Source organism: Mus pahari, chromosome 11 (assembly GCF_900095145.1).
Source record: "Mus pahari chromosome 11, PAHARI_EIJ_v1.1, whole genome shotgun sequence".
NCBI classification, from domain to species: domain Eukaryota; kingdom Metazoa; phylum Chordata; class Mammalia; order Rodentia; family Muridae; genus Mus; species Mus pahari.
The window spans coordinates 54,611,091-54,629,600 of record NC_034600.1 but is presented as its reverse complement, the minus strand read 5'-3'; the positions used below and the strand labels follow the sequence as shown (position 1 = coordinate 54,629,600).

The 18,510-nt window shown below is 44.5% G+C and overlaps 1 protein-coding gene across 1 annotated transcript in view; it reads left to right on the top strand.

Moving 5' to 3' along the window:
- Positions 1–18,510, top strand: part of Wdr70 (WD repeat domain 70) — a 200,156-nt gene that overhangs the window by 178,385 nt on the left and 3,261 nt on the right. Inside the window, exons 14-17 of the mRNA XM_021208261.2 lie at positions 4,665–4,765; positions 6,548–6,627; positions 8,274–8,390; positions 9,490–9,652. Coding sequence (XP_021063920.1) covers positions 4,665–4,765; positions 6,548–6,627; positions 8,274–8,390; positions 9,490–9,652 — 461 coding nt within the window. The remainder of the gene's footprint in view (positions 1–4,664; positions 4,766–6,547; positions 6,628–8,273; positions 8,391–9,489; positions 9,653–18,510) is intronic.

The window sequence follows — 18,510 nt, the reverse complement described above, 5'->3', positions numbered from 1 at the left end:
AAATGTGAAAATCACAGATGGTGTGTGGTGTTCAGTGAGGATCAGCAGCTAGGAAGGACCAGGAAGTGGTGTTTGAACATAATCACATTTAAGGTATAAAATTATAAGGATGCTGGGCTTGTCTTCAGTGGTATATATACATCACAAAAATCTAAGATATATGCATTGCATACATCTAAGGTGTTGCTCAGGCATTGAGTTCGTTTATAGCAACGTTCGTGAACCCCAATTTAGCGGTACCATCTGCTCCCGTCTCCTGGCATTGCTGGGGTCCAGTGGAAGGCACTTGAATTCTGGGCCAGCTTTCTTCCACCGAGACGCAGAATCAGCCTCCTTTTTCCTTCAGAAATCAACTCAATAAGATTCTAGTTCTGGGTTGCAAAAGTTTGGGAACGATTTAAAGTCTCCCAGTTTTGTTCACTGTTCAATACAAGGCTCCACCACATGGTACGTGGTATAAGGAAGTGAATGAGAGAGTCGGTACTGTTCCCTGTTCCCTCCCTTCTGTTTGTAAGTTATGTAAGCATCGCCCTCTCCCAGTCTCTATTTACTTTGTTTCTTTGGTTGCTGTTTTTTATCTATGAGATGAATGAGGTTGCTACTTTTGTAAAGACTCAATTACATCAAATTATACAAACCTCCAGGGCCAGCGAGAGGGCTCAGTGGGGAGACACTTGCTGCCAAACCTGATGGCCCGAGTGCAGTACCCCAGCAGCAGACGGTGGAAAGAGAAGACTGTCTTCCAAAACTTCTCCTGTGACATTTTTTATTTTTGCCATAGCACGCGTGCCCCCCCATACATAAACAAACATAATAAAAATAAATGAATAATAATGTAAAATTCCAGGTACCTTACAGTTCCTTCTCACATGTCCTAAAATTCACGTTCAGCCCCTGCTTTTCTTTCCTCCCCTGCTCGTTTCCATGGTTTCACTTAAAGTAAACCAGAAAACCATAGAAATAATTATTTGGAATTTTTGTGGCCATCTCACTTTTGCTAAGGTGTAGTTCCAGAATTGCTGCCTTGGAATCTTGACACTGTTGGTAGTATACACCACTCTCTTCATCTCCCCTCTTTCTTTTGCTATCTGCAGGGATGGAAGATCTCTGTGTTGAGGACATCTGTGTATTTATTGTAACTGACCATGGCCATCTTGCTTATGATTTCCACAGTTATTTGCTATCTCTTGGTGCTAGGGCTAAGTCCTTCCGGGGCAGTTTGTGGTTACTCTGCATGCTGGGTGAGCTCTGGGTTAAAACAAATAAGACTTAGCCCTGAGCCAGCACAGAGCTGAGCTTTGACAACTAACCGTAGCCATTAGTTGACTTACGTGTGTCAAGAAGATGGTTAATGATAGAATAAAATACTCTCTCAGTTTAATTAGAAGCAAGTCACCATACATAGTATGCAGATTGAATTCAGAGCCTCGCTCTTACAGGGCAGTGGCCTTCTGCCGAGTGGCTCTTGTCATATGAGGTAAAGCCTGTCTCTTTGGTATTGTAGGTCTGGTGTTCCTGGGATTGTCTCTCGTCCCTTGATTCAGGAATGTCCTTCCCTTGCTTTGCAGCACCGTTCAGAACACGTCATAGGTCCAGGCATGTTAACCAGAGAGGCGTCTCTTAAAGAGACGATGGAGGAGTTTGGGCTGTTTGGCTAAATGAGTGATTGCACTCTCTTTCTTTGTATTTACAGCTCATCTGTCTTCTGGTGGTTCTGGGCTCCTAGCAGGCACGTGTCCATTGTTGTTGAGCAAAGCCCAGTGTGTATGTCTGACAAATTAGCAGTGTGGCAACTCTGCTTGCTGCCGCCCGGTCTCAGGGATTGTTTGGTTTGGCAAATGGCCAGCTCTCTGCTATAAGATGCATTTCCTTGACAGGACAAAGTATGGAGGCACATTAGCTGCAAAGTTTACAAAGGTCAGCTAAACACATACAATAAATATTAATAAACAAAAAAGGCCCACCCACCTTTGACTTTGAACTCTTGTTCCTTCACTCTGTGTTTTGGAATCTCTGTAGTATTTGATTAATAACCAGTCTTAAGGTAATTGAGCCTCAAGTGTCCTGTGCCTAAGCTGGTCTTCTCGCCGGCCTCCCATTGGCTGCTTGGGTGACTCATTGCCACAGTGGAGTGGTCTCTGGACTAACTGTTTAGGTCAAGGGCTCTTACTTGCAATCCCCTGCTTGTGTCTGAGAAGCGGGTAAATGTGCTTGTCTCTGCCAGCGTCTGCTGGGCAGTCCTGTGGGGTGTGTCTTGGAGCTCTGGAGATAAAGGATTGGAGCAGGAATAGAGGTGAAATGCCTTCAGACTCCCTGGAAAGCAACCAGACGTTGGTCTGTTGGCCTGAGCAGTTGCCTCTCTAACATTTACACCCTCGGTGGAAAGGGAGAGAGTAACAGTAACCTGCTGCCCCTGGAGACTGCCGATTTGGCTGGGTGTCTTGGAATTTATCAGGCCCACATTGTGGATCTTTTCCAATTCTGCACCCTGCTCACTTGAGAACCAGTAACTGCTTAGTCAGACGTGTAGAGAACCAAGGAAAAGAGAGAACTCGAAAGCCATGTCGCTAACATTGTCCTGGGACCATGCATGGGTGGCTGGGGTTTCTGAAGGCACTTGAAAGCCCCTTGGCCCCTTTTCTTGCTTCTGGTTCATACACCTATTCTTTCCAGGACTACAGAAAGAACCAACCCTGCTGGATTTGTATGATGGTTGGTTATAACAATGATACACAGAAATCTAATTCTTCCTCATAGAAAAGGATAGTTTTAAAATTGAAAATTGCCTCCAACTCTGCTTAACAAAGTAACCCATTCAGGTATAGGTGACATGTAGCTTTTAACTTACTTGAAGAGTACCAGACACTAATCTAAGGACCTGGAATATACTGCTAAACAAAGCTAATCCAGATCTCTGGCCATGGAACATGAATTCTAGTTGAGAAAGGCATAGCAAAAGTAATTTTAAAAAATCCTAATCTGTATTAAAGATATGTGCTATGGCAAAAGGGAAGCAGAATGAACAGAGTTAAAGGGCCATGGCTTTAAATAAAGTGGGCTTAAAGGGTAGCATCATTTAAGCAGAGGTCTGAGTAGGGAGAATGGACTCCTCTGTCCTCTGCCCTCTGATCTCTGCATATGCACTGTGGTGCACACACTCTCCCCTCATAACCAACCAAGTGCGTGTAGAAGAGAGAACGTTAGGAAGGAAAACTGAGCCGTCAAGTATAAAGGATTCCAGTGGCTCAAATGGCTCAAGTGTTTCTACTGTTACTGTTGTTTGGTTTGCTTTTTAACACTTGCTAGCCAACATTGGAGAGCAGCACCCCAGATTTGAGGAAAGCTAAGGAAATGTGGAAACCTGTTCTTTCAGCTTGCCCCACCCCCACCTCCACCTCCACCTCCACGGGGCGGGGCAGGGGGATGCCAACACTGACTCTGGAATGACTCAGTCCACTTCAGTGGCACACAGCTTACGAACCACCTTGGAGTATTGTTGGATGCGGTTCTTTTTTAGCTTTCTCCATAGTTTTGGAGTATCAGAAAAGGGTTTGCAGCCATTTAACCATTGCCAGTCAGGTAGGATTTCTACCAAAGGGACCTCAGGGTTTGCAGGTGTTCCCTCTTAATGGAAGACCGGGATGTTCGAGGCAAGGACTGAAGAAAGTCAGCTCAGGAGACAGGTCCCATGAGGTCCTCAGATGGCAGTGTCTGGTTGTCCCTCTTTCCCTTTAGTCCATGTGCATGCATGCAGGAAATGGGCTGTTAGTCAATGATGAATTCATGCTTCCCCTCCTCTTGCTCCAAATGAGGTTTGTAGAACATGGTGTGTGGTTTGTGCTTCCCAGTGTCAGCCTCGTGTCCCCCTCCCCCCTTGATTCTCTTTATGCTGTCCCTCCCATCTTCCCTCCTAACCCCAAGAAAATTGAACACAGCTGGTGACAACTCAGGACTCAGGTTCTTTGGGACCCCAGAGTACCAGTTATTCCTCGCCAGACATGAATTCAGAGGGCCGTAGCTTCCAGTGAGGCACCTCTTTAAATAGCTTCCCATCAGGTTAACATCAAGGCTCTGCGATTGATATCTGCTTTATTTCTGTCATGGCATTGCTGTTTTGTCTCAAAGGCAGGAGAGATTATTAATTGTCTACCAATATGTGCTCTTTGTAAAAAATCTTAATGAGACTTGGATCTCTGTGAACTAAAAACAATAGCCACCTGGTCTCAGCCCGAGTCCAGCGGGACATATTGTGTGTGTCAAAGCATGAACAGCAGTTCTAAGTTTGCCGTGGTGGTGAACTTCACAGGGAGCCAGCTTCCCATAGTGCCAGCCTCACATTGGAACTGGATTGCCTAGCCGTGGTTCCAAGGCTCTTAGGAACGGGGGTGGGGGTGGGGTGGGGTGGGGGTCAGGTCCAGAAATGAACGTCTTGTATTTTTGTAGGATTTCGAGTGGATGGTAAGAGGTCGAGGTGGTATGGACCTCACTTACAGAGAACACAATGCTATGGTTTAGAAGGCATCTGAAAAGTTATGGGCTTCTCTCCGACCAGCACGTGACTCCCTAGTAAACTAACCACCAAAACACCAGCAGGACTCTTCCCTCCCCCTCGGTTGGTTCTTTACTTGGTCACCTCACTTGACTTGTATGGCTGTCCTTTTTAGAGTGTGGTCCGCTGTCTGTGGCATCCAAAGCTGAACCAGATCATGGTTGGAACTGGAAATGGACTGGCAAAAGTCTACTACGACCCCAACAAGAGTCAGAGGTATTTCATGGAAAAGCCTATTTGAGATGGATGACAACTGGGGAGGGCTTGGGTTCACCCTGGCTTCTATTCATCCTCCTTTGATGGGGATCCGCCCTTTTAGAAAAGGCAGCTGGTACCCAGTAAAGCCTCAGACTCCTAGCTTTGTGCTTTAAATGGGATTTAGATCTCACCCTTGATCAGCATCGAATTCAAAGGGAGAGTTGCCTGGGGATTTGCAGTCCTTTGGCTGAAATGTTGAGTGCAGGGTTGGGGGGAGTCGTGCTTGCTCCGTGTACTCCCTGGACAGTGGCATCAGCAGAGATGCATGTGAGGGATTAACCAGCAGGGCTGGCCACTCACAAGAAGCAGCAGCAGCAGCCTGCCTGTTTTACCTTTTGTGGGGAGCTTTTAGCAGTTAGCAGTTAGCAGTTTGTGTATTTGACAAGGCTATGCTGTGTCCGCTGAAAGGGATAGCACAGGAACAGAGCAGACTCTCCCTGGCCCTTAGCTCCCCCAGGTCAAATGTAAGCATGCCAGTTTAATCCCAAGGTCTGGAAGCTGGGGTGGCTCACCTAGCTCCTCAGGTATTAACACTTTCCTTTCCATGAGATGGACGTGGGCTACCACCCCAAGGAACATGGTCCTTCCCGTTTCTGTTCGTATACAGATTCACATGCTGAACCTGTGCCCTTCTTTATAGTTCTCTTTTGAGCTCTTACATGCTTTCTAAGGAAAGTAAGGCTAATCTTTATGAATGAACTCTCACTGACCATAATTTTGCTCTAGTTAGAAGTGGGCAATCCTGTCTTCAGAGGTTTCTGAACCTGTGTTGAAACCTTTGTCCTATAAAATAATGTTATAAAATGATATTTAAGAAGAAGTAGGGTTTTGTTAATAAAGTAAAAATGTTAATTAGTGTGAATGGAATCCACTCAAAAACATGCCAGCCTTATATTATGACACCCATTCGGAAAGTGCTGTCCTTGCTTGGGATCTATAAGATTTGCTTGTGTATATTTTCTTCAGAGAGACGGCTCAGTACCACTGAGGTGAGGTAAGATCTTAAATGGACCTTCTGTTAATTGGGTTGTAGCCCCTGAGCAATGTCAGAAGGCACACTCCAGCTTAGACACTTAAAACGGTATAGTTGAGATCTGGACATACACCATGCTGGGTCCCGCTGAGTGGGGGACTTTGGCTGCTTTCATCTGGAACATAAGCTAAAAATGGAACTCTGTGACCTTGCATAACTTACAAAATCTCTTTAACATCCTTATGTTCTTAAATTACTTTTGTGGATTTGTCTTTAAATTAGTGTCCTGAATGCTTTGGTACCTCTCTCAATCTTTCACTTGGTAGGTGACACTGACTGGTAGATGTGAATTTCTGGAAGTTCATTGTCACCAAGACCCCATCTCAAAAAGTCAAGGTCTTACACAGATTACTTTTAAAAACATCTTGTGATTAATGAAAATGCTACAGTGAAACCATGTTTTGCATGGGTTAAAATTAACTTTAAAAATGAATTGGCCAAGATCTTCCAGTGTTACCTGCATCTGTCATGGAGTAATTTCTGCTGGGTTCTACTACATACAGGTAGAGGGAAAGAGAGAGTGAGAGGGGAGAGGGGAGAGGGGAGAGAGGAGAGGAGAGGAGAGGAGAGGAGAGGAGAGGAGAGGAGAGAGCGAGAGAGAGCGAGAGAGCACTTTGATACTCTCTGATGGGACCAGAAATTTAGAGTTTCACTTCTACCTATTCCTAAATGCACTAAAGAAAATAATTTGTTTCAACTCATCATAGGGGAGCAAAACTATGTGTGGTTAAAACCCAGAGGAAGGCGAAACAAGCTGAGACACTAACCCAGGACTACATCATCACCCGTAAGTTGTTGTTAGTATCCCTCTGTCTTCCGTTGCTCTTCTCTGTGGTCTTGTTCATTGCTTGGTTTGAAATCAGGAAGCGTCTAGAGTTATGGCATCTATTACATCATCTCCTGTCATGTGGACACAGGTACAAGTCACATGACAGCATCACTTTAGCTTCTTGATCATTTGCAAAAATGAGGCTTGTCTCATGTAACTCCTCACCCAAATGGGAAGCACTTGCCTGAGCTGAACGCACTACTCTATTATTGTTTTAAAGGCTAACATGTTATTCAGGAGGCCTGCAGTGAGATGCTGAACATCGGGGAGATTAGACAGGGAATCCATGACCATGTACTAACATACTTGGAGGAATTTCTGTATCAAATGAACTGTCTGGGGCAGAATGGTTTTTCTCAGATGGGTCATACAACCCTATTAATCTGACAGGTCTATGTTCTGAAACCCACAGCCTCAGTCCTGTAAGAGACCAGGAAGGAAATCTCAGATGCCACAGCAATGAGTAATGGAGTGGCCCAGGGTGCCCTGCTGCTGGCCTTCTTCCCGGTGATGGGTCTCTTGTGAGACCAAGTTCCACAGGGTTTGTGATCAGTCAAGAGATCCCAAGACACTCTTTGCAAGAGTAGAAGTGTTAAAGTTGGGGTCATAGCCAGTCCAGCTCATGTGATTACACGTGGCCTTCTTAAATCCCCCCAGTCATGGGAAGTAAAAGGCAATTTTTCCCATGTAAAAGTACTGTGTCACGTGGCCTGACAAGAGTAACGAGGAGTAATGTGCTTAGCTTCCCTATCAAGGCAGGCATGGTTTAAGGTGAGTGGTATGACTGGCTGTAGTCGGAAGTAGGGCCAGAGGATCTGATGGGGGGGGGGGCTGGAAGGGTTTTGGAGGCGTTTCATTTAGATTATAACCTGTCTTTTCCAGTCCCCTGAAAGTGTTTTCTCTTTTAAAACATGTTTAAATCTATATCTAATGGCTGGAAGAAATTCTAGGTCAATAAGAAGAAAATAGCTATTTAACCCTCTACAATCACCCTGTCCCCCTAAATGTTACATGTTTCCCCCTTAAGTCCATATTCTTTTTATCTGAACACCTGACAGTAGTTGAATACATGCGCCTCTTGTTCTGTGGACCAGCCATGTGGAAGCAGGGCTAAGTGCTCGCCCCTGTGGTCACTCTGTGAGTGCCTGTCCCTGTGGTCACTCCTCTGTGTTTTCACCCCTCTGCTGAGAGGGGGGCCACACCTCAGACACGTGTGAAGTGATTCCAGCGTTCATGAGGTTTCTGAAGAACCTTGAGGGCTGACCAGCACGTTGTTGGTGTTACTCATATTTGGGTCCCCTAAGCAAAAACAAGACAATGATTCTATGAAGTGTTTCTCCATGGTTAGGGAGATGAGCCTCCCAGTGTTTCCATGACAGTGTTTGACAGCGCTTCCTGAGTGTCGTTCGCTGCCAGCCGAGGTGAACGAGGAGTCTGGTATCAAACAGAGTTGGCTAATTGGTTACAGTAAGCCTGTCTTTTATTATTAAGTGAAGGCTGTCATTATGATTTCCATTTCATGTCTCAGTTAGTCATGCATTAGCTATGTTTTTGGATGAAGGGTTATTATTATAATGAACATTTTCAAATGTGACTCCTCACAGCTCATGCCTTGCCCATGTTCCGTGAGCCCCGCCAACGAAGTACGAGGAAACAGCTGGAGAAGGACAGACTGGACCCCCTGAAGTCACACAAACCAGAACCTCCTGTAGCAGGCCCAGGTGACTGAAGCAGCCAGTGGTCTGGCAGGGGGAGGAGGGGTCAGGGTAGTGTCATTGATACGGAGGTGGAAAGAGCTTCAGGGCCTGAGGTCTTCTTGATCTTCAGGGACACTAGTGGCTTTCAGATGTCTTCTTGCCTAGCACCAGAGTCACAGTGTGTAGAGCTTCCAGGGACACAGTGAGGGAACAGAGAGGACACCTGGGGCTTTTCCCTCCCTAGCTCGAGCCTTCTGTGACCTCACTTGAACTCTGGGGCTCCTTGGAAGCCAGGGCTAAAACTGCTGCTCTCAGTAGTGGCTTAAGCTGGATTAGGTTTCACCTGAGGCAGAGAGTGGCCATGGCTTAGCTCCGTGTGATAAGATGGAGCTGCCCATGTCACTGGAAGGTAGAAGGAAGGCGGTAAGTAGGAGATGCTGCAGGACCTGCTCCTCCCTTCTGAGAGCTCTGATAGTTACTGGCACAGAAAGCCTGTAGCAATTGGTCTTTTAAAAATGGGTTCTTCCTAATTAATGAAATGTATCTTCTAGTGTTATTTGTTTAGTCATGTGCTTATCTTTCTAAACATCGGTTCTGAAAAGAATTTTCTAAAATGTCAGTCCATTTTTGTTATGAGAGACCCAGCAGGACGCAGATCTTTGCCCCTAAGCTTGCTGTCTGCCAAGGTAGTCCCAGCAGAAAAGTAAGGAGAGTCCATGCATTCACATGGTTTATTTCCCCTCAGGACAGAGAGCAGAGGACCTATAACATGGAGTAAAGCCCTAAAATATATTTGTTTACAGTTAAAATAGCAGCTAATGAATACAACTTACTTTTTGTATTGAATATCAGTAAGTCCATGCTAGGGCAGTTTTTAGTACAGTCCTTAAGAAAATGTTTTGGGTTCCCCCCCCTTTTTAAAAATCAGTGTCATTTTGTAAAACCAGAACATTTTTTTTTAAACGTCTCTTCCTGTTGTTAAATGTTAAAAGGGTGTTAAAGGAGGATGGCTCTTCGCTTTGACGGCACAAGCTGATGCTAACGCACTGTTGAGCTCTGAGCTCAGGACAGCAGACACGGATTGTTCATGCTCTCTCTAATCGGGGCTTTTTCTCTGAAACAGGTCGTGGTGGCCGAGTTGGAACCCACGGGGGCACCCTGTCCTCCTACATTGTGAAGAACATCGCTTTGGACAAGACCGACGACAGCAACCCCCGGGAAGCCATTTTGCGCCATGCCAAAGCAGCAGAGGATAACCCATATTGGGTTTCACCAGCATATTCCAAGTAAGGAAAACGCTGTTTAAAACAGAAGAGTGGGGCCTCGTGAGATGGCTTAGTCATGAAGGCACTGGCCGACAGGCCTGGTGACCTTAGTTCAATCCCTGGAACCCACGAGAAGGTGCAATGAGAACTGAGTCTACAGTTTTCTTCTGAGCTCTATATACATGCCATGGCATATGCGTGTATGCACGCATGCTCACCTCTCCCACATGATAGTCATAATAAATTAAAAATAAATAGAAAAATGGGACTGGCAGTGTAGCTCAGTGGTAGAGTATTGCTTAGTATCTACAAAGCTATAAATTTAAGCCAAAAAAGTAAGTAAAAAAAAAAAAAATAGAAAAATTATTATTCCCAATGAATTGAGAAGAACATAACAATAGTATTTTGAGGTTTTAACTTCTTTTTTATTTGAGCACAAAGAATGGGCCAAGATCTGGTAGGTCTTACCAAGAATCATATGTGTGATAGAAGTGCCTGCAATCCCAGCATCTAAGAGGAGATTGCACATGGGGTAAGTTGGAGGCCAGCCTGAGCTATAGCTGAAGATATGGAGTAAGTTCAAGGCTAGCCTGAACTGTAAGAGGCCCTGCTTTTGTTCAAATAACAGTGGAATTGGGAATTCAAACTCTTTTTTTTTTTTTTTTTTTTTTTTTTCGAGACAGGCTTTCTCTGTGTAGCCCTGACTGTCCTGGAACTCACTCTGTAGACCAGGCTGGCCTCGAACTCAGAAATCCACCTGCCTCTGTCTCCCAAGTGCTGGGATTAAAGGCGTGCGCCACCACTGCCCAGCTGGAATTCATTTGCTTATATTGTAAGACTCTAAAAACAGTGAATTTTTAAAACTGTACCAGTTTGTTGTCAGAGTTCAAGCCAAGAGTAAGCCTTATGTGCTCCTCTTTCCAAACACTTGAAAAGTGATTGTCTTTCTCAGGGGAGGGGAGTTAAAAGCAAGGAAAGGGGCGTGACCTGCCTGTCTCTTAAGAAGCACTGGGGGCCGTCGTGTTGTGTGTTGGTCTCTTCTTGCTTTTTCATAGTCTCCCTATAAAGTCCCAGCTGGCTGAGAGCTCACTGTGTAAGGAGGCTGGCTTTGAACTTGCAGCAATCCTCCTGCTCCTGACTCAGGCTCGTTCTCAGGTACAATGAATCCAGCCTTTTAGACAGCCCTTCAGACAGCCTTACCTGAGTGAGTATGTAGTGGTGTTAATGCTACCAACCCGCCCACACTTACACCAAGGAAAGTCCTGTTGTTGTTGTTGTTGTTGTTGTTGAATTTTCAATGATTGAGTTTTGAAATTTTTAACTACAACTAGTTTTAGACTTTGGCACGTGCTAATACCTTACATGGCCGTAATGTAGTTTAATATTCTCTGTAGTAGCCAACCCTGGCCAACTGTTAATCCTGACAGTGTCTTTATGAGTAGGATTTCTTTTCAGATAGCCCCCTTAGAGTTAGTGAGCTTTATCTAAGCTGCGTTTGCATAATCTGACCTTCTGGAACCCCCTTTCCATTCAGTGTTCTGTCTAACTGTGAAGGAATCATTTGGCCTATGAAATGTTAATGAACAGTGACTCTTATTTTTTTAACAAGTTTTGTTTATAAACTATATGACTTTATTACTCTTGATATCATTTCCATTTATTCTACTTCTGATATCCCTTATAAAAACCATATTGCTTTATTTTCTGTCAAAAGATAAAAAAAGATAAAAAAGTGTCCAGCTGCTTATTGTATTTTTATTATTTTAAATAATATGTATACAAATTTCTGGGATCTCTAGGTATAAAATTATATGTAAGTGGCGTTGGCCTCCTCCTGTCTAATGTTTATATGTGTCTTTCTTTTTCTCATGGAATTGCCTTAGTATTTCCAAGCAGTAGTAAATTGTGTCACTGGGGGTGAGCAGACTTTTCTCCCTTTGAACTTTAGCAGGAAAGAGTTCCATAAACTGTGAAGTTTTCCTTCTTGTATCTGAAGAAATCCAACCAGCAGCGTCCTATTAATCTCATCTTTTTTTCCCCTAAAATATAAAATAGACTTCTTGAGAGTATGCCTGTAAGAGTTTAAGGAAGAGCCCCTCATTCTCCTTTGTTCATTCACATAATGACAGTTAATGAGAGTGTCCTCCGTGTGAGATAGTGCTGTAGGATGTGGGGCCATAGCCATCTTCATGGACCCACACAGGGATATACAGTGGCAAACAGTGCAGGACCCTGTCAATGTCAGATGATCCTGCAGCAAAGGAAACTCAGGAGGGAAAGGGGACTGGGGTGGTCAGGGCGGGGCCACGTTGTGAGATACTCCTTTCTTTATTGTATGCATATTAGTATTTTGTGTGTGTGTGTGTGTGTGTGTGTGTGTGTGTGTGTGTGTCTGTCTGTCTGTCTATGGCATCATGTGTGTGCACTGCCCACAGAGACAAGAGGAGGGCTTCAGACCCTCTGGAACTATAGTTAGCTATGGTAGGCAGCTGCCATGTGGGTGCTAGGAATCAACCCATGTCCTCCGGAAGAGCAGCAAGTGCTCCTCACTGCTGAGCCATCTCTCCAGACCCCAGGTGCTATTTTAAATGTGGCTGTCAGAGTCGTGACCTGACTGCAGTGGAGGGGTGGAACCTGCAGATACCCTGGGAATGAGTATCCCATACAGAGAAAGCAGCCTGCAGAGGCCAGAGGCAAGCATGTCTGTGTACTGAATCCTGTTCATTCCTTCAGCCACTTTTAAATTATTTCTTCTTCCTCCTCCTGCTCCTCATCATGTGTGACTGTGAGCACTCCCATCTTGGCTCATGTGGAAGTCGGAGGACAGCTTTTGGGGGCAGATTCTCCTCTCCCACCCTGGAGTCTGGCATTTGGACTCAGGACATCAGGCTTATATGGTGACCACTTCTACCTATCTCACTGGCCCCTTAAATTTTTTTTTTAATTCCTTTATTTCTGTTGAAGTGGTGACATGACCTCCCTCCTTTGACCTCTGACACCGACTTCCTGTAGTGTTGCCTACTTGTTAGTCCGGCTTCCTAACAAACTAAACTTTAAACAGCTCACCTGTTTTGTAAATGTTTAATAAACCTTACAAAACTGCCAAAGTGTGGTCGTTCCGTGGAGGGCAGAGCAGAGAGTAATGCTTTTGTCCACCACCCACTCCCAGCCTGACCCATTCTCTCCTGTCGCAGCCCAAGCCTGCTTCATAATTATTTCTTGGTCAGTCATCCATCCTGACTTTCAAGTTTATCTAGAGGTCATTGAAGCTGACAGTGTTTGCTGAACTACCTAGAGACTGCTTTTTTTCTTTGTAAGTGGATTACTTTTATTTTATGTATGTGCTGGGTGTTAAGGAGACACTGCCATGCTGCCCCCTCACATGAGAAGACTGCTGCTTGGAGCTTGCAGCCCCAGGGCCCTGGCCCCAGTGCAGTGCTCTTTCAGGTGTCTGCCTTTCTGCTTCATTTTCTTCCTGTTCATCCCTCCCACCTGTTCTTTCTGCCTTACATTTGTTGCCTGCTAACTCAGTTGAAGGCAGTGCCTGTCTGTGGCCTGTAGTGTGTTAGCTGGGCTCCTGTGTTCACCTGCTGCAAGATACTGCTTACTGCCAAGTGGCAAAGTGCGGGAAGGGAAGCTAATATTTAAAAGGATCTTTTCCTAAAGGTCACGGTAACTGAGAACGTGTGTCTGGTTGTTTTTCTCCACTGCAGTCGACTTCTGTCAGTAATGAAGTGAAGGCGTATTTACTATGTCTCGCTTGAACAGGGAAAAGCAGGTCGTCAGAAAGACATTCCATAAGTCTCCGCACTACGCACAGCATATACTCACCTATATTCTCCAGTGTGCTGGTGGTGCCTGGGCGCTTTACAGGAGTCACTTGAGGATCTAAACTCCAGTCTGACACTGGCAATGTAATGGCCATGAAAGTTTTCAAACACAGCAGGGTTACAGAGGACTCTCGTTCAGCCGCACACGGGCAGATTCAGTTACAGTTTCTTGTTCAGAGATGCTGCTGGAGGGAGGGAGAGAGCTGGCTGGGGAAGGGGCAGGATGCAGATCCAGAATGCTATTAGCTTACACATCAGACAGGATAGATGTGTGTGTGTGAGCTCGGAGCCCGGCCAGCAGCTTGCCAGGATGACAGCTCTGTCAACCATGGCTGCTTTTCTTGCCAGATGAGCTGCCATTATTGCCAGTTCAGACACTTTAGCTTCGCTGTGCGTATCTTTTGAAAGACACGATGTGTGGATGTGTGTGTGTTGTGTGTGTGTATGTATATCGTTCCCACCTATAAAGAGTCCATTTAAAGCCATATTGAGTTCATAAGCCATATTAACAGCAGTCACTGTGGACAAGGAGAGAGAGAAAAGTATCTCCCCCCCACACACACACACACTAAGTATCTTTAAACATTAGCTGATTCTCACTATCTGCCATGTTGCTTTGTGGAGGACAGTTTCATAGACTAGTTTTGTGAACTGCCTGTCACGTAGGCAGCTGGGGGGGGGGGATTGGGGGAGGACTGAAATGTGAATTTCTATGTCCACTCCAGACTAATAGACCCTGAGAGATTTCATCTGAGAATCTATATTTTAAGGAGTACCTAAAGTGATGATTTTGTACACTAATGCTTGGAAATAACATAATTACTCAGAATCAGAAACTATTTCTCATTAAGAAACTTTATGCTTAAAGGCCAGACAGCTTCATTTATAAAAGACTCATAGCAGATCATTTCCATCGAAAAAGAATCTCCCCAGGATTTGAAAACATAGCATGCTGCAGGGTTGTACTTAACACATGAATTCTTTTGCTCAGTATGTTATACCTAGGACTTTTGGAAAGGTGTCAATCATATGAGGTAAGGAACCCTGTTATCTAACGTGTTGTGTAAACAGTGATGACACGTCTTTTGTACTAACCCATGATGGACTTGTTAAAAAGCTTAGTATGCTTTATCATAATAATCCTCATAACCCATGAGGTAAACAGTATTCCTGTCCCCACCTTGTAGATGAGGGAACGGAAATGTGTAATTTGACCAGTGCCCCTCAGGTAGCAGGTGGCAGACTTAGGATTGAGTACAGAGAGGCTGCCTTCTATGTCCTGTGCTTGTTTCTCCTCCTGGGCAGCTAATAGTAGCTGTTGGGATGCTGAGATGTCTGTGTGAGCCAGCATGGCTTAGCAGAGGGAACCCTAGACTAAGAGTCCTGAGTGTTCTTCCAGCTCCGCTGCAACCTGCTAAGGGCAGGGCTTGCCTTACTGAGCTGGTTCATGGTTCACCATATCCACACGGTACAAGGGTAGGATCCACCCACACCCGAGTGTGCGTCCTTAGAAATGTGTACCTGAGACATCAGAAAGATCTTGGGGATCTGGCCTGCCTCAGCTTACTGTTTTCTAGTCTCGGCATTCTTCCCTGTGTACCACTTGGTAGTAAAAGAGCTAATGAAGACATTACAGGACTCTTCTGGGTCCTTCATTCTTGTATTCCATACCACATCTCACATTTGTTCACCCACATCTCACACTTGTTCTTTTTTTTCTAGTTGCTGAACTCTCAAACATAGCATGCTGCACTCTATGACTTCAAGAAGTGTTTATTTCTCAAAATGCTATGTCTGCACTTTCTGAAGAAAATTCTATATCTAAGGCATCTACTGCTTTATCTGTAAGCTTCTTCTTACACATGCCCAGTGTTTTCAAAAAAAAAAATTTTTTTTTTTTTTGGTTAGGTAGTCACAGATAGAAGCAGCCATTTCAAGCTGAATCCTTTTGGTCAAGCCTTTTATTTAATTGTAATAATTCTGCAATTGTGATGATTGGGTCAGAGTTCAGCCAGGCTGGATTCATGCTAACAGGGTTAACAAGTGTGTCAGATTGCCGAGTCATGGCTATTATTGGCTTTGGCTTTGAGGTTTTCGTTCACAATAAACAATGGGCCCCGAGCCAAGAGACCTTGTGGTCTGTGCTCATCCTCATGATTAAACATGGCAAGTGACTTCCCCTCATATTCTTCCCATCACCCGGGAGCTTGCTTTCTGCCTCTTAGGTGAATCACAGCAGAAGCACACCCGTAATTAGAGAGACCGTGACCCATGTGTGGACTTTCCATCGCAGCCGAAAACACTGTGCTGACATCACTCTGCTTTAAGTGTTAGAAGGAATTGCAGAGACATAGGTTAGGGCTTAGTCAGAAGAATATAGAAGTCCCCCTGACACAGACAGTGCACTCTAAATGCCCTTTAGAAGATTGTGGTGGGTGGGGACGGGTTTGCTCTCACTGGCTGCTCTGGCTGGAAACCCTGAAGGGCACTCACTTTCCTTGGATTCCTGTCATTGTGCTGGAGCTCGCACTTGCCATGACTCACATTGTACAAACAATCTGGAGAGTTTCTTCTAAAATACCAAAGGGAGTGATAGGGCCAGCGCGAGCCACGGAAGCAGGGAGAGAGGCTACTCTGGGGGAAAGAGAGGAGAAGGGAGCCGGATCACAGGGCAGGAGACGACTAAGAATGGAGTGTCGTGACGCGTTCCATGTAGATGCATCGGGGGAAGCCTTTGTATACTAACTCCCAAAAAGAACTTCAGCCAACTCAGGAACACTGAGAGCAGGAGAAGTGTCTTCCCCAGAGAAGAGCTCAGCACTGGCTATCCAATACTGAGTGGTCAGCTCTGAAACATATACAAGTAACCTGAGCAGGTGACATATAGAAGCATATACATGTACATATATGCATATAACAAGAACTAATGAAAAAGGAGACCATACATTTAAAAGAGAACAAGGAAGAGTATATTGAAGGGCTTTTAGGGAGGAAAAGGAAAGGGTACATGATGTAATTATATTATAATTTCAAAAATAAGTGATAGAAAAGTTTTAGACTAATGTTTTTTGAAAAATTAGCAGAAAGCATCACCAAATTACAACTTGTAGATTTGGTAATCATTTGCATAAGCTTCTATATTAGCTTCATGAAATCATATTTATGTGTAAGAAATGCAGGATATACTGGAAACATGACAGAGCAAGACAAAATGCAAAAAAGCATTCCTTTGATTAGTTTATTTAGAGGTTGACAGCAGTCATTATATTAAAACTTAACTGCCCTTAATAATCCAATGAGCTGTTACCAAATTTAATCAGATGAAAAACTCTTACTCAAAATAGTTAACTAAACTGGAGGATGTAAGTTCCACTTCAGCCTTCTGTGTGGTTAACACATAAAAATGGCTACTGTTAGCCAGTAGAAGAACAGATGTGGGTGAAGTTGCTTTGAGTAAAGTGCTCACCAAACAGGTTCTCCTTTGAAACTATGGTATCCCCGTGAATCTGCTGGGTTACAGTGTCCTCTTCCTTTCTTTTAAGCCATTGCCTTTATCTGTTTTAGGGCAAGGGAGATGAAGCTGTCTTGAGGCTGTAAGTTCAAGGGACTGGCTATTACTAATTAGAGAATAAGGGACTGCAAAGATGACTCAGAGGTTAAGGGCATCGATTGCTCTTCCAGAGGACCCGGGATCAATTCCTACAGGTCATATGGTGGCTCACAACCACTTAGAACCCTAGTTCTAGAGCATCCAATGTCCTCTCCTGGAATCTGCAGCCACTATGCATACATAGAATACACAGAAACACATACAGGGAAAATACCCATGTATACACACACACACACACACACACACACACACACACACACACCTTTTTAAAATAAACAAATGTAAGATAAGAAATGATGGGCAGTATAAATGCTTTCTTGAGGAATATCTCTCTTGCACTCTGTGTCATGTCCGTATGTAGCTCTGAATTGCTGCTGGGTTTTCATTGTCCACGTGGTTTGGCTCGCCACACTGTCTCTCGTGAACGTACAGGATGGAGACTGTGCTAAGAGCAATGTACTGATTCCACTTGTGTAAGCAGCTCAGAAAAGAATCCACACTTAGCAGGCCTAAAGGAGGTATTGTTGCTGTTCGTCCCCTCCTGGCTCCAAAGTGGGGTTTCTAGACCAGTTTTAAGTTGTTTTCAAATGCATCAATACTTTGTCCGTCTACATGTTCACATCGCTCTTCCTTGTCATCGTTGATTTATTTTTATAGTGCTTTCGTGTGCTAAGGGCAAATTAGGCCATTCCCTAGAGAAGAAATCTGCTTGTTCTATTCTTAACTGTGTGATTGCACAATCGCCTCTGTTCTTCATTGTCTTGGTCAAGTGGTGACTGAAAAAAAAAAAAAAAAAAAAAAAACTGTTTAAAATGCCCCAAGATAGACCTGAATTGAATTGTTAAGATCGTTCTCATGTGTGGAGTTACAAACTTTTTAAAAAGAATAACTGGAAATGGATTCAGGCAAGAGTTGCTTGGAAGAAAGCGGCGAGGTTGAAAGCCACGCTTGTCTTGCTGTCTTCGTTCCTGCAAAGCACATTCATTAGGAGGTAGATGTTCCGTGAGCTAGCTGGGGAAAAAAGATTGTAAAGGACCTTGTCTTTATATAACAAAATACAAAGAGCTCCTTCTTATTAAAGGTTCTAAACTATTCTTTTAGAGTTTTGGTTTGGGGCAGGATGGGCTGTTTCTGTGAGCTGGGCCTTCCACTTCCCAGCACTCTCTATGCTGCACTCTCCAGAAGAAAGGCCACTCCTTAAAGATAGCCCAAGAGCAAAGCCCGGGGTGCCTTGTCATCGTCAGTAGTTTTATACAGCTTCTCCAGATGAGAAATACCTCCTCCTAGCTGGAGTGAGTCACACTTCCAGTTAAGGAGACCCAGTCTTTTCTTTTTTTAAAAAATTATTGTATTAGATATTTTCTTCATTTACAATTCAAATGCTATCCCAAGTGTCCCCTGTACCCTCCCCCTCCCCCCTGCCCTGCTCCCCTGCCCAC